The sequence below is a fragment of the Melanotaenia boesemani genome, chromosome 21, assembly GCF_017639745.1.
Source record: "Melanotaenia boesemani isolate fMelBoe1 chromosome 21, fMelBoe1.pri, whole genome shotgun sequence".
Taxonomy (NCBI): domain Eukaryota; kingdom Metazoa; phylum Chordata; class Actinopteri; order Atheriniformes; family Melanotaeniidae; genus Melanotaenia; species Melanotaenia boesemani.
Genome location: NC_055702.1, coordinates 12,631,209 through 12,647,070, shown reverse-complemented (window position 1 = coordinate 12,647,070; position 15,862 = coordinate 12,631,209). Strand labels below are relative to the sequence as shown.

The 15,862-nt window shown below is 35.9% G+C and overlaps 2 protein-coding genes across 8 annotated transcripts in view; one reads left to right on the top strand and one right to left on the bottom strand.

Annotated features, from left to right (window-relative positions):
- The window catches only part of vti1a (vesicle transport through interaction with t-SNAREs 1A), a 113,274-nt gene extending 104,596 nt beyond the window's left edge, over positions 1 to 8,678 (bottom strand). For all 4 annotated transcript variants that reach the window (XM_041974921.1, XM_041974919.1, XM_041974922.1 and 1 more), the window contains exons 1-2: positions 8,542 to 8,678; positions 443 to 501 (exon numbers count right to left, since the gene is read on the bottom strand). In XM_041974921.1, coding sequence (XP_041830855.1) covers positions 443 to 501; positions 8,542 to 8,635 — 153 coding nt within the window. In that variant the 5' untranslated portion in view covers positions 8,636 to 8,678. The remainder of the gene's footprint in view (positions 1 to 442; positions 502 to 8,541) is intronic.
- On the top strand, positions 8,635 to 13,603 carry zdhhc6 (zinc finger DHHC-type palmitoyltransferase 6). 4 transcript variants are annotated; one of them, XM_041974918.1, is made up of 12 exons: positions 8,635 to 8,770; positions 8,919 to 8,992; positions 9,833 to 10,387; positions 10,565 to 10,656; positions 11,058 to 11,217; positions 11,326 to 11,484; positions 11,750 to 11,803; positions 11,986 to 12,153; positions 12,298 to 12,339; positions 12,533 to 12,678; positions 12,780 to 12,826; positions 12,960 to 13,603. In XM_041974918.1, exons 3-12 carry the CDS (start codon positions 10,121 to 10,123, stop codon positions 13,058 to 13,060), a joined length of 1,236 nt encoding a protein of 411 aa, XP_041830852.1. In that variant the 5' UTR covers positions 8,635 to 8,770; positions 8,919 to 8,992; positions 9,833 to 10,120; the 3' UTR covers positions 13,061 to 13,603. The 4 variants fall into 4 exon arrangements, with proteins under 4 accessions (XP_041830852.1, XP_041830849.1, XP_041830851.1 ...); XM_041974915.1 differs by having other exon boundaries at positions 12,530 to 12,678; XM_041974917.1 differs by lacking the exons at positions 8,635 to 8,770; positions 8,919 to 8,992 and adding an exon at positions 9,023 to 9,154 and having other exon boundaries at positions 12,530 to 12,678.
- The last annotated feature ends 2,259 nt before the right edge of the window (positions 13,604 to 15,862 follow it).

The window sequence follows — 15,862 nt, the reverse complement described above, 5'->3', positions numbered from 1 at the left end:
AACAATGTCACAGTGGATGAGGTAAAAGTACATTTGATGCATCGGTAAACCGATTTCTTCTTGGCAGATTTGGAGGAAACTAATAACTATGCCATAATAACAAGACACCTGCGACAACAATTTGTCTCTCTCAGATGACTGCTCTTTTTATTTTATTTATTTATTTATTTATTTTACAGCAACATGAAGACTCCCACCTCAAGATAATGGCTTGAAATGTGTCATAAGGGTGTCACTTAAAAGCAGATTACCAGGGAGTAATCATGTGAAGAGGAAGCCTCCTTTCCGCCATGCGAAGTGCGTGCATGTCTGCATGTCATGTCACCACCAGGATAATACAGGTGCTGTTGTCTGGTGCCAGTGAAAATTGTGCCCTCCCTCTTTCCACAAATTCATAATTTAGGAAATGGGAAGAGGAGAAAATTACTGATCAAAGACATACCAACTCTCTGACTTCTTCAAGCTGTTTGTCGACATTTAGAACCAGCTGTGTCTTCTCCTCTGAAAGAGAAAAAACAGCAACATATTGATCAGCCGACAGAAGAACAGCGCTTCATGACAACAGCCTAACTCCCCCGCAATGGGGGAAGAGAAGGGGGGAGAGAGAAAGAAAAAGACTGAGAGAAAACAACACACGAGGACACATTTGAAGATATATTTACACATTCTCTCCACACGACGAGCCAATATTTGATGTCTCTTAGTTATTGCCGTCTATGAGGCCTTTGTTGGTTTCTGTTGAGGAGCAGTGAGACACTTCATGCCAACTCAAAGGGAAAGGAGGTGTCAGATTTGCTCACTTGCCAGAAGCGTGAGTCCCTCTTAGAATGACTAACGCACTGTTCTACACCTCAGCCCATGGCTGCTCTTCCACATTACCCATTGAAACTCATTAGGACTAAGAGTTCCAAAGGCACACAAAAACTACTGTACATCCAATATTTGTTGTTATGATAGCAGCACCACTACTTTCTGTTCATCTACTATATTGGTCCTGACGCTGATATTAGCTCTTTGCCATGAAAGTAAAAACATGAAATGTTGAGCTCAGGAGCATCTGTTTGGAGACGCATGTTACTAATGTGTTTAAATCACATTCATTTTTGGGTACAGAATAATAACCAAGTTATTGTCAAAGACATTTCTCAAGTAAAATATTAGCAACATTTACTAGTTATATAACCTTAAATGCTAACATACAGTGTTACAAAATGTAAATATCAAAATTATTGACTTATATAGTAGACAACAGAACAGAGTGCACCAAGTTCAATATGACTAAAATGACTAATTATTTCATAAGGTATCACTCAATAACTATATAATTGCTAAGTTGATAAGTCACAGTAACCAAAGTGAATACCCCTGTCATAAAGAACTAGAAAGACAATGTGATCATCAAAATATCAAACATGGTTATGAAATAATAAGCTAAAATTCTAACTTTTTCAGTTTTTTGCTTTTTTCAACTGTGTCCATTTACTTTTCTGCATGACAGCACTACATGGAAAATAACTAAACTTAGATTAAATTACAAACCAAAAAAAGTTGGTACGCTCTGTGAAGGCAAACGAAACAGAATACATTGATTCACAAATCTCATAAACTCAAGTTATTTCCAATAAAACATAAACAGCATATCAGATGTTGAAACAGAGACATTTCACCTTTCAATTGAAAATATTGGCTCATTTTGAATTTGATGGCAGCAACCCTTTTTACTCTAGAAAAGTCATTGGCAAATCAAAAGCAATTGGAGGAGCATTTGACAAATACTTCCATTAATTAGCAACAAGTAGCTTGACTTGAGTATGAAAGGAGCATTTAAACCATCTTTGACAAAACCGTGTCTAAAATGTACAAAACAACTTCGGGAAAATGTTCCTCAATGTAATATTGTGAAGACTTTCAAGATCCCACCACCTACAGAGTAAAATATCTTTTCAGACTTTCAGAATCAGGAGAAATCTATGTGCGGGAGACGAGGCTGAAACCGGATGCTTGCGATCTTGTGCAGCATTGCTTTAATAACAGATACGATTCTATACTGGAAATTACTGCATGGGCTTAAGAACACTGCCAGAAATGACTATCTGTGAACACAGTTCACTATGCAATCCACAAATGCAGGTTAAAGCTCGATCTTGCAAAGGAGAAGCCATATATGGGTCATCTCAGGCCCAAAGCTCATTTTAAATGGTTTGAGGCAAAGTGAAAAACTATTCTGTGGTCGGATGGATCAAGATTTGAAATAATTTTTAGAAATAATGGTCAGTGTCCGGTGGACTAAAGAGGAGAGGGACCAAAATTCTGCATCTGTCTCATGGTATGAGGTTGCATTAGTGCCTATGGCCTGGGCAGCTTACACATCTGTGAAGGCAACAAGAAACCATAACAATACATAGAGGTTTTCAGAGCAACATCTGTTCTCATCCAGACAATGTCTCTTTCAGGGAAAGCCTTGCAGATTTCAGTAAGACAATGCTGAACGACATACTGCACCCATCACAACAGCATAGCTGTACAGAAGAAGACCTCAACTGGCCTGCCTCCAGTCCAGATCTTTCACCAATAGAAAAAATTTGGCACATCATGAAACAAAAATCTGGCAACGAAGGTCCAGGGAAAATATTTCTCCCCTATAATTCCAGCAACTGGTCTCCTCATTTCCCAGATGTTTACAGACAGTTGCTAAAAGAAGAATGGATGCTACACAATGGTACACATCACCCAGCTCCTACATTGTTTTTTTTTTTACATGTGTGGCTGCTATCAAAGTCAAAATGAGCCCATATTTTACATTAAATGATAAAATGTCTCAGTTTCAACATCTGAAATGTTATTTATTGGAAATAAAATATGGGTGGGATTTGCAAATAATTGTATTCTGTTTTTATTTACATTTTACAGTGTCCCGATGTTTTTGGAATTGGGGTTGTACTAAGAGTGTAATTGGTAAAAAAGGAAAAAAATATATTGTGATGGTGGTGTAAGCTGATAAATAGTGAACAACTTTCAAAAGTGTACTATACATACTGAAGAATTGAGGAAAAAATCTCCTTGCCAAGATCTGTACCTTGGTAATGCATGAGTGTATGATAATGTGTGTACTCGCTGTTCTTCACCGAGTTTATACGGTCTTTATCTTGAACATAGTATATCTAAAGTATAAACATAATCATCCTTACAGAAAACATCCCACAATTTTAAAACATGTCACATTTAAGTTACATTAAATGAAATGAGTAAAAAAGAAAAACACACATTTTTCTAAGTTAAATAGTCTGTTATATTCATTTTTTTATATTTGTATTTTTTGTTGACGGGGAAAAGGCTTAAGAATAAAAATGATAATTTCTCTAAATCCAGTAAACTGACATGAAAAGAATTGTTTTTGTGCAAACTTAGGTGGTGTTTATTCCTCAGTAAGTTGATCAGTTTTGACTACATTTTGCTGGCTGAATGCTATAAATAACCAAAGTAGAACATATTTTACACACATCCAATTAGTGCCACTGCTGACAAAACTACATGAGGAACAGAGCCACTGATTTACTTGAGACAGAAGCAAAAAGACATAACTTGGCAAATGATGTCAGTCATTCTGAAATTGTGCACCTGCAGCAACATCGTAAAATACTGCACACACTGCAGATGGAGCTTGACTATTTCAACAAGGTGTGAAAGCCACAATTTCCCCCTGTCAATCAGAATCCATACAACATTAAAAACTGCTTCTACCTTTATGAAAATGCACAAGAGATCTTTGATTTGAGAAACTAAGGACATTTCATTCAGCTTATATGTATGCTTGCTTTGTTGCTGATTTGGCAGCAGTATTTAAAATATATGGAGCAATTTGAGGTATGTGAGGAGTGAAGAGTAAGCGAATAAAGATTGTCCACTCCAGTTGCTGTCTGTGCATTTCACCAGTTTGTTATTGGAGCTTCATTAATGTGTTAAAGCCCAAATGTCATCATAGTTTTAATGCTGAAATATCAGGTACATTATTTACTATACTTAAAGAATTTGTTTGCATTGTAAGATCATTAGCAGTCAAACAGTAAATCATATGAATGGTACTTTCATTGTGGCTGATGATTTTAATCAAGGAGAAATGTTTCACTTGTATTACAACAGCATGCTCACCTATAAAAAAGAGGAATAAATAATTGCCAGGTCTTTTCAACTATCAAACAAGCTAAACAGCTTTAATCACAAGAAGTAAAAGTGCTTGCATCATAGTCTAACATTAACAACGAGGAAGAGGCTTTTTAAGTAAAACTTTATTTATATAGCACCTCAAAATATAAAATCCCAAAGTGCTTCACAAGAGCCAACAATACATAAAAACAAGAGATTATATATACACACATATAAATATACATACATATATATATACATGTGTGTGTGTGTGTGTGTGAGAGAGAGAGAGTGAGCGAGCAAGAGAGAAAGGGGGATCAGTGGGTGTTTAAATTATTTTTCATATTCTTTTGAATATGCAAATACTTGTTTTTAATTGTGTAAATCACTTTGTGCTGCTCTTTTATGATAAGCGCTTTATAAATCATTATTATTATATTATTATTATTATTATTATTATTATTATTATTATTATCTGCCACAGTCTGTATCCAGAACAAATGTGAATATGTGAGAAGCTGCAGTCTCATGATATCCCTGTCATTTCCTAAGAACATGTGACAAGCAGCTGAGATGACTGCTGACATTTTTAACCTTTCACTGAAGGTTACAAACATTTAGACTTGATATAAGGAAAGGAAATCAATAAGTTTGCAGCACGGTGCACAGAACTACTTGTTAGTCAATGTCAACAGACCAGAGAGGTGGTTTCTTGACAGTTTCAGGTTCTTTAAATCTATTATCACAGATAATCTGTTTATCACATGTCTTTAGCATGAAATGCTAAAGCCAAGCCAACTTTATTTATAAAGCACTTTACGACAGCAGCCACTGAACATAGTGCTGAACATAAAATAACTAAAAACATTAAATAATGAAAGACAATAATGGCAATACAAAATAAAAACAATATAAGCAATAAAAGCAAACTCAAACTACGTGAAACACCAATGAAAAGAGGTGGGTCTTTAGAAGGGATTTAAAATTGAACAGTGATGAAGCCGGTCTGACCTGCAGTGGAAGAGAATCCCACAGCTCTGGTCCCGCCACAGAAAAGGTCCTGTCCCCTCTGAGGGGACAAGTAAAAAAAAAAAAAAAACTCTGCAGTGCCTACAGAAACTAAATTCCTGGGCCAAGCTTGAGACAATTTAAGCAACTAAAGAAATAACAGAGAAACAGCAAAGCCCAACTTAACTGGAATCATTGTAAACCAGCCTGGAATGTGCTCTGCAAACAAAAACACTGCAGCAAGAGATTAAAACCGGCTACAACATCACAGGTGCCCAGCTCAAGAACATCAGTGGTGGGCCAACAGGTGAAATGAGGTTAGAGGAGCCCAACTCTTATGAGGTAGTCTCAATAGGTAATCATGTCACCGAGAATATTTTAAATAAACACAGAATCAGAAACAGAATGTGATCAATATTTTAAAATAGTTGTTAAAATTTCAAACACAACGTCAGCAAAACTTTAAGCTCAAAGGCAAATCACAAGGCTACCAGCAGTGGGACTGCACGTTTGCAGAAAACAAAAAAAAAGTCTCAACCAAGATCTTGATTTCTCAAGACACATTACCTTTTGCAAGTCCTCAAATTCATTTTTAAAACCTGTGTCCAAACTCAAAGCCAACACAGTAAACAGCCAGAGGCAATTTAGTAAAAGGTGAGATGGTGCTTTCTTACTTTAACTGAGATCCAAGCTGGAGGGATGTGAAATATATATGGATATTTACTAAGACTACAACTTGCTCATGGACAAATCAGGAGTTTTGTACACAGAACTAATGTAAAAAATAAAGGCCTTTTTGACTTTTACCTTTTTCTTTTTTTTTTAAAAAAAAAATAACATTTATATCCAAGTTGCTTACTTTGAACATGAAAAAAAACATGTTTCATCCAATAAGACCTAATATCTTGGAATTCTTACTTAAATTGTTTTTTTTTGCTTTAAGTGTGGGGGATTGTAACACATATTCAAACTGAGATTGCACAATATGTACTACTACTGGTTTGCACTTTACTTTTGTTTGTAATTTCTCATTATATAAATATAGTTGTAGTTGCCATCTTTTCAATGTTTTTTCCTGCATGCCCAAGTAACTGTCAACAACATAAAATCACACATAAAACTAGAAGACACAACAATACAAATGACAAAAAATTGTCTTAAAAGTAATTTATGATTTATATAGAAGGTAAGGTTTCACACTCTGAGAAATATGCAGTCACTCTAAGAGGATGAGCAAGAAGGAGAGAAAAATAACTGAGCAGGAAAGAAATTAAAATTAATCTGCAAACTACTCCAATGTTGGTTGGCAACATCTACTTATGGTTATAATGTACAATTTATTTCTTAGCTTTGTAAATATTCATATGGGCTTACGGTTGACATGTTTAACAGATGGTGATGTGAAATTACTTGGTGAAATGGGCAGCCATGAATCTTCAAAGATGTCAAGTCTAAACTAGAAATATTCAGTCAGGCCCTTCTTAAAAGAGGCAGCACCCTTTGAAAAACCAAAGAGCAAGCGTGAGCCCATAGATAGAGATAACTGTTCCACTTAGAGACTAAAAGCAGTTTTCAGTAGACAAGTCTGTACTAACCACTAGTTGACACATAGGAGCAGTCAACCATTTATACAGAGAGCATTTTTATCCAATAGTAGTTCACCAAATTAAATATGTGTACATGTATAGTTATGCATGTCTGCAGTTATGAAGAGGAATACATATTTTAATGTAATTTATTATTTTATTGTGATTATGTGTTGATGCCTTTTACTATTTCTAAATATCTGTAATGCCTTTGTTTTATGTAAAGCACTTTGAATTGTCCTGTACATGAAATGTGCTATACAAATAAACTGCCTTGCCTTACATCGCAAATATGTCAAAATAGTTTAAGTATCAATATCATGTCAGATTATCTCTCCCCAAAAGCCACTCTGGAGAATTTCCCTTTATGAGCGTGCATCTCACACAGAGAATCCTTATGTATTAATGAAAAGGAGACTTATTTGTTTACTGGATAGTAAAAACAAAACTCTATGTTTAAAGCTTGGTTAATGTCGCTTTGAGCTTGATCCAGCTGTTTTCAGTCAAGTGAATGCAAACATTTATGATGACTGCTCTCATGAAAATCAAGAGATGAGTAAAATGCAGAGGTCAATTTCCAATTGGAATTAAGAAATCATATATCCTTATTATTACTACTATTATTATCATTATTATTTATTTATTATTATACGATTACATTATTATTATCAATTTAAATAGTTACAATCAGGAGATATGCAATAAGTGTCACCAGTTGAGTAAAGCAAATCCTCTTTTAAAATGGATCTAAGTTAGAAGGGTTGGACATATTCTGGCACCAATGAGTAGAAAACAGTTAACTGTAAAAGTGGAAATATTAATTTTATGAGTTTGTTTGACTTATATGTCTCTAAGGTATTTGAAAATAAAATAAAAAAATAGAAAATATATATGGATTCTCCTGTGGTAGGATATTTTGTTCAAATATGAGAGTGCTCACCCAATATGCTTGTTAATGTTACATTTATTATATAAGTCATTCATCAGATGCTTTAATCCAAACTAAGCGTCAAGTGAGAACCAATATTCAAGCCTCAGAAAAGAAAATTAATCTTGACATACTGAATCAGTTTAAAGACACAAATAGACCCGTTCAAGAAGTGCAAAATCAGTGTGAGTCTGCGTGTTAGAGGTGTTAGGAGAGATCTTCTTGGAAGAGATGAGTCTTTAAGAGATTTTTTAAAGTAGAGTTAAACTTCCTTATCTTACACTGAAACACATCTAATCGTGTTATGCAAGTAAAAGTGATGTAGTGCCAGAAACATAGAAAGCTGCCAGGCTGCCACAGTCGTTTCAAATGTTGTTTGTTTGATTATGTCTATTTCAAACAAATAAATAGATAAAATAAAAAATCCTGCGTATATCACATAGTGGAGCTGTGTAAGTTCATTCACTAATTTCAATTAATATTTACCTACTTAGCAAAGAGACTACAAGAGTATGTACTCTTCTTGGCGCTGCAATTAATAGATATAATAACTTAAGACATCATTAGCATCTAAACAACGAGTGTTATTTACACATAAAGTAATACTTTGCACATTAGTTAAATCCATCAAAAACACGCCAGAAACAGTTGCTGACGCATAATATATTTTTAAATGCTAAAAATACCAAAAACTGTGTCAGACAACCAAGTGTGATCAATATTTTCCAGGAAATTATATAATAAGACCGTCAAATGACACAACCAATAAGCTTCACTGCTACCTGCTTTGCGTTTTCCTTCTCAGTTGAGACTTGATAGCTAACCTAGCTAGCCAACCAGCCCAGCAATTCGTGTTAATAAATGTAGCTCTCTTACCTCCACTTAACTTGGGGATTTTACCAATTTTATTAGTTATTTCTGCTGTTATGTTCCCAAAATCCTGTTCGTAGGTTTCAAAGTCCGAAGACATTCTGAACAGAGAAATAGCTTTCTAGTTGACAGCACAGAATAATAACAACAAGTCTCGAATGGAGTCTCTTCCCTGTGTCGCAGGATAAAGTGCTCGGTGAGCAACTGAGATTTTTAAGATTGAGAGACGGGTTTGGTAAGTAGAAAAATAAAATTTCAGTCAAATTTATCTTTGCTGTTGATGTTCACGTAAAATATGTAAATCTATATGACGAGTGAGTAATTGATTGTTTTATTTAAAAATAAATGTCAACCACTATGCCCACAATAACAATTGGTTGCAGGTTTGCCTACAACAGAGATCGGTTCCACCCAGTACACAGGAGAAATCGAAGAAAAAAGCCAAGGAAGTGGCCAGGTTTGTAATTTAAAGTGACAGCTTGTTTTCTTCACATGAAAAAACAGCTCATATGCGTGGACTTGATAACTTTGTTATAGCTTTTTACATGCGTGTTCGCTCTGCGTCTTGTGGCAACAGTTCTGTTAAAAATGTTTGTCTTATTAACGCACGTTGTAGCTGGTGAGCAAGCTAGCTAACTAACCTTAGTTCGCTAACTGCTGCACCTATAATGGTAAACCGAAATATATATTCCTGCTAAATGTCTACGCCAATAACCCATCGACTAAATATTAAACCAGGGTGGTCCTATTTGTATCAACTGTATTTACAAATGTCACAATATTGTAGCCTATTTGATGGCGCTATATTTTTATTCTTGGTTCGAATTAGCTAGCTTGATAACGGAAGCTAATTAATCGTCAATTAGCAAGTGAATTGACTTTTTAATTCATAGTATTTGTGAAGAGTTAATGGATATGCAAACTATCCATGTTATATTTTATTAAGCGGATCTTTGAGCCCAAAAGTTATTAAAATTAAATTTTCCTTCTCGGACATCTGCCAGATCAGTACGGTAGTATGGCAGCGATCAACAACCAACGAGTGAAATAGACAAAAGTTAAAAAAGGAAAACATGTTTTAGTGTTCCAAACCAAATGGGACTGGCAGTGATGCAGGGCAATGATTATTTATACATATATATATATATATATATATATATATATATATATATATATATATATATAGAGAGAGAGAGAGAGAGAGAGAGAGAGAGAGAGAGAGAGAGAAATCAGTACTTTGCTCACGAGAACCTGCACTCTGAAATGCATCTACTCTTTCTCTATCTTTTCCACTCAGATGGAGAATTCAAGTCTCTCACAAGGATAGTGTACTTCAAAGATTTGCCGGAGAGGATGCAGCTCTTCGCCAGAGCAAGGATCATTTGGACACAGAGAGCCCATGTGACTCTAGGCCAAGATAACTGCTGGATACTCAGAAGACGAGAAAAAGCCTGTGCATCCTGTGCACCACTGACTTTGACAGACAGCAGAGGAAAGAAGTAGCGCACTTAAGCTGGGTCAATTTATTTCAGGAGTTCAACAGCCAAGATACTTGTACTAACTCTCATAGGGAAAAACAAAAAGCATGAATTTCCTATCAGCCTTTGTGACATTTGAGAACCTCCATGAGGTTCGGAGATTGTTCCACTGGGGTCCAATCATAGCTCTGTCTGTCATTGCTATATGCTCAACCATGGCAATTCTAGACTCCATTATCTGGTATTGGCCATTAGACACTACAGGGGGTAGTATTAACTTCATCATGCTCATCAACTGGACTGTCCTCATCCTCTACAACTACTTCAATGCTATGTTTGTTGGACCTGGATACATTCCACTTGGCTGGAAACCAGTAAGACAGTTGTTTGTTTGTTTTGGGTTGTTTTGTTTTTTTCATTGGAGACTTTTCTGATAGTTTAAACATTTTGGGACTTCAGAATGTTCACAAAAGATGCCACATAGCATAAAACTGTGTAATTACAGTGAAATTACATCAGGCATCTGACTTTTTATTTCAATCATTAAACAGGAGAGTCATCAGGATACCCAGTTCCTGCAATACTGCAGAGTCTGCCAAGGTTACAAAGCTCCTAGATCCCACCACTGTCGAAAGTGTAACAGGTAAGCTCATGTATAACCATAGCTAAATGAGATTTTTCTCCCATGTGTGTAATGGACCTAAAGAACACAAGAGGTCAGAAATAAGGTAGCTTATACTTTGCTCTGTTTCATGTTTCAACCATTTACTGTTTACCAACATCTGAATAAAGAAGTTCTGTAAATATTTATAGAGCTGGACATAAATGGGCTCATAAACATCATAGATTAATATGTGATAAATATTTTGTCTCAAACTTCATAATTGTAGGAACTGTATCTATGGACAATTCTTTTTTATTTATTGATTTGTCATCCATTTATTCATTCACGTATGCCTTTTGTAAAAGATGCAGTGTGTTGCTATATGTTCTTGCAAACAACAGTCAATTTCCTCTTCTCCTCCTTTGCCTCCCTTCCCTCAGGTGTGTGATGAAGATGGACCACCACTGCCCCTGGATCAACAACTGCTGCGGCCACTTGAACCACGCCTACTTTACCAGCTTCCTGCTGCTGGCTCCATTGGGATGCTCACACGCCGCCATTATCTTCATTATGACTATGTACACACAGCTGTATGAGAGGGTGAGTAGTGCCCTTTCCTTAACAAAGCTTGCTTGGATGACCTATTCTATGTTCTAGAAAGACTGCTGAACCCTTGTTTTTTTGTTTTGTTTTTTTTTTCAACTGCAGATATCATTTGGCTGGAGTACTGTAAAGATTGACATGAGTGCTATTCGTCAATTCCAGCCACTCATGCCCTTCAGTGTGCCCGCCTTTGCTGCCACACTCTTTGCCTTAGGCTTGGCCCTGGGCACCACCATTGCAGTTGGCATGCTTTTCTTCATTCAGGTAGGTTTTTCCAAAACTTTTCAAGTTACACTAGCGGTTGGTGACAAAATCATTTCAGTATTAACTTGTATGTCAGCTAGTATGTAAATGTAATGCAGGTGTATTAGATGTCAAAATGAATCATAGTCTTATAAATGGGTGCTATAATTTACTTGAAATATCTGGAATTGGAACATTTTCACAGATAGCTCTTTACTATCTATGAAAACATAGTTTTATTGACAGTCTAATAATGAAAGATTTTTTTTTTGTTTGTTTTTTTCAGATGAAAGTTATCCTCCGAAATAAGACCTCGATCGAGTCATGGATTGAGGAAAAGGTCAGAACGTCTTTGATTTCTAGTAACCCCTTTTTGATTAAGTTTTGTGAAGTAGATGCATGATATGGAATAAAATTTACTTTACACATTCGCAAATCATCTTTCAGTACAGTTAAACATGCTGACTACAGAATGCTAATAACACACACACACACAACCATGTGGTTTGTCTTTTCCACTAGGCCAAAGACAGAATACAGCACTACCAAACAGGGGAGGAGTTCATCTTCCCTTACGACCTCGGCAGCCGCTGGCTCAATTTCAAACAAGTCTTCACATGGTCAGGGACACCCAAGGGGGGCGGCCTTGAATGGCCAGTTCATCCCAAGTGTCACCAGCACACCTTGACTGTAAGTTCAGTTTGGTACTGAGTTGATTCAGTACATTGGTGTTTTTGTTTGTCTTTTACTAATGCTCCCTGACATGTATTCTCATGTTAACTAACTGTTCAACTTGTAGAAGTTTCTGTAATCCAATCTTTGTTTTGTAAACAGATTGAGCAGCTGAAGCAGAAGGCTGATAAACGAGTGAGAAGTGTAAGTACCCATCAAATCTATATTGTGTCTTTCATGAGCAGTTTTGAGATTTTATAATATGTTTTAAACATCTGTCAGTATTCCCTGTGTATAGTATTCACCTTTCATAAATTAGTCATAGCTATGTGCCTCCAAGTAGGGTAGTAATCAGAGCTGTAGAATAACCAGATATTTTGTTTGCCTTGACCAGCAGGTCCAGTACCAGGCAGTGGAGAATTACAGTGGAGCTTGCTGCCCTCTCAACAAGGGTCTCCAAACCTTTTTTAGAACCCCCTGTACAGAGGAGCCCAGGATCCCCCTCAGTAAGGGGGACACCATCCTGGCCACCCGTGGCACCAAGTATGTTCATCTACACTGAAATGCTTATCACAGTGGAGTTTGTTATACAGGCTGGTTGGCTCTGTTCCCAATATAAATGTTTTAATGTCTTGTCATTGTAGATGGTGGATGTATGGAGACAAAGTTTTGAGCGACAACGAGGTGAAAGGTGAAATAAGATTATTTTTCTTACTTGTAGGTTCACTTAACACACATGAGTAAACACTACTCTAAATGCAAATAGTTAAATTCAGTGTAACAAATGTTATCAAAGTCTGCTCTTTGTTTTTGTTTTCTTTTAGCTGGTGAACGTGTACGGGGCTGGTTTCCAAGGCGATGCGTGGAGAAGTGCCATTATGACACAGCTGCCAGTGATAGCACTAGCGATAAGAAAGTAAATTAATACATGTTAGCAGGTTTTATGGAGGGCAGAAGAGTTTAACAAAACAGAATGTGTCTGTGGATCTTAATAAATGTACATCCACTGAAGATGTCTCGCCTGATGCTGCAGGCTTATCTTGAATTTTATTCTTTCATTTAACATTCTCACACATAAATACCAACATACATTCGTAAGTTATGACAAAGTCTTATTGAGCACTTTGCAGTCAGATGTCTCGAAGACGGCAACAGAGTTGGAGAGGATTCAGTTTGTTTCTTCTGACCAAAAACAACCCATCAAGAGTCTTAATTTTCAGAAATTGCCAACAGGCTTTAATGTGGCTTCATTGTAATTACTGGACTTTTTACTTGAATTTGTTGCTTTACCGTTGTTGATTATATATTTTTTTTATTTTTTTTTTAATTATGCAATGCCTCTGCCCAGCTAACCCCAGGGCTTCATCATGCAACTCTTTCTACAGTTTGGAGATAACGCTTCATTTATTTTTTATTTTTGTAAAAAGAAATTGTTGGCCTCAAAGTATAAATTGAAAATTAAAAAGAATCTTCTGTAAGAGTTGTTATTTGCCTTGCTTTTTGTAATTGTAATTGTTTTTCATACTTATGTATTTCTCATGTCCCTCAGGCTTCATAAGTCATGTGACACAGTGATGATCATGCATGCTATGAAAATTAAACTTTTCTAAAATTGCCTTAAAATTAGCTGTAAATGCAGTAATAGTTTTCAGGAAAGTAAGTTCTGCAGTTTATCTTTGAATATAGTTAGTCAAATTAATTCTCATTTTAAGATTAAATGCCTCCTGGCTCTTTTCTTCCTTTTTAAGATTAAAAACTTCTACCTACCAAGTGGAACTTTTATTCTACCATGAAGAAAAGCGGATTGCTATAGACTCATAAGTTCAATCTCTACATCTTGTCATTCGTCTGTACTGCTGCTTGTGATCTTATGACATTATTTTAAATATTTTAAAAGACATCTTGGGTCCATAAAAGCAAGAGAAGAGAGAATTGAGATGGGATGCTTTTTATTGGGGGGAGTAACATGTTAATCCTACATTTTAAATTGAATTAAAAGTACATTTCTACTTATTAGGAAATTTTGTGTTCATCTGATAAATAATTACTGTTGAGCAGAAACTAAAATGTTTAGATGATGCAGCTGTGTCACACATAATTAGTCAATGACAATTGATGTCTCATTTTGTTAAAAACCTCTCAGGTATTTTTCCCAAATCACCTCAGATCTGCTCAAGCTGGAGGTGAAAAGAGCCATGATGGGAATTAAATGGTCACCTTTCTTGACAAAAAAAACAAGAAACCTTAAGTACAGCTACATATGGAATATAAACGAAATACTTACACAACCATCTCCACTCTGTTGGAGAGAGTATTCAATCAGCTGGTAAGTGAAGACATCTGTGTGAATGAACAATGAATAGGACTAGAAAATGCACTTTATTAGGCAATAAGCAAGTATTTTTTTTAACCGTTGTCTTCATTGTACTCTTCTGTCTGCATTGTCCACAAATAAACTCTGAGTATAAAACCAAAATCAGGATTTTAGCAATGATTTTGCCATGATTACTGTAACACATCCAAACGAAGTCATCAGCGTGTAATTAGCATTTTGCTGTTGTTGCTATTCAAAAGTCACCAAGTCAGTCTGGAGATCTGTGAGACTAATGGGAGAGATTTTACAATTTAGAAAGGTACTTTTCTCCAACTTTTTAAATTTTGGATAGCAAATATTTAAAAATCTTAGAGGTTTGTTGAGCAGTTTCACTTTTTTGAAGAAAAAAATGCATATATGTAATCATTGCCATCTAAAATGGGCTTTTTAGGAAGTTTTCTCGTGTCAGAGTGGTTGAAAACCACTGTTTTCATAACAATGTATTATGTGATCTTATGAGGTATGTACCCGTTTTTATTAAATGTATCTTCTGAAAGTGACTAGCTGCCAGATTAATTAAAATGAGTATAATATTTCTTCTTATGGCTTTCTTTCAACGACAACTTTCTTCTCACCACTTTTCCATAAAGATCCGATATGTGGAGCACATAACTAATAGTTGCCCTATGGACATATTCTCCCACTTGAGCTGTGGATTTCTGCAGCTCCTCCAGAGTTACCATGAGCCTATTGGTTACTTGTCTAATTAGTGCTCTCCTTGCTCCGTCTGTCAGTTTAGGGGGACGGCTATTTCTCAGTAGGTTTGCAGTTGTCCTAAGCTCTTTAAATTTTCAGGTGATGGATTGAATAATGTTCAGCGAATAACCTTAATCATGCTTTAAGCTTCCCTACAACTTTATCCCGGACTTGTCTGGTGTATTCATGACGCTGTTTTTTCATTAATGTTCTCTAGCAAACCTCTGCATACAAATGCACGCCACAGTTTTCAAATCTGTATTTGTTAAAGCAAATAAATAACTAAACCATGTCTCATTTTCATTCTACCTCAGCAATTATGCACTACTTTGTGTTGGTCTACCACATAAAACCCAAATAAAATACATTTAATTGTATGGTTGTAATGTGGTAAAATGTGTACAATTTCAAGGAGTATTAATACCTTTGTCTAAGGCATTGTATTACTTATTACCTTACTATTACTTGTTATTCTCCACCTCTATACTCACTACTGTTGTTTACCTCCTTCTTTAATTATTTAACAAAATATTTGTAGGCTTCATTGACAGTGGATTAAGGACAGGAAGGGTGTCCTACGCCGGGACTCGAACTCGAGCCTATTGTAGTAGAGTCGCTGTCTACCTACCTGCCCACTACAACGTGTCCAATATTCGT

What these genes read in the sequence shown, in the direction of transcription:
- zdhhc6 (XM_041974915.1), top strand. Translation starts at nt 10,121, where the DNA reads ATGAATTTCCTATCAGCCTTTGTGACATTTGAGAACCTCCATGAGGTT. An exon ending in AGTCATGGATTGAGGAAAAG is followed by an intron (nt 11,804 to 11,985) that starts GTCAGAACGTCT and finishes CTTTTCCACTAG; the next exon opens with GCCAAAGACAGAATACAGCA. An exon ending in CTGATAAACGAGTGAGAAGT is followed by an intron (nt 12,340 to 12,529) that starts GTAAGTACCCAT and finishes TGCCTTGACCAG; the next exon opens with CAGGTCCAGTACCAGGCAGT.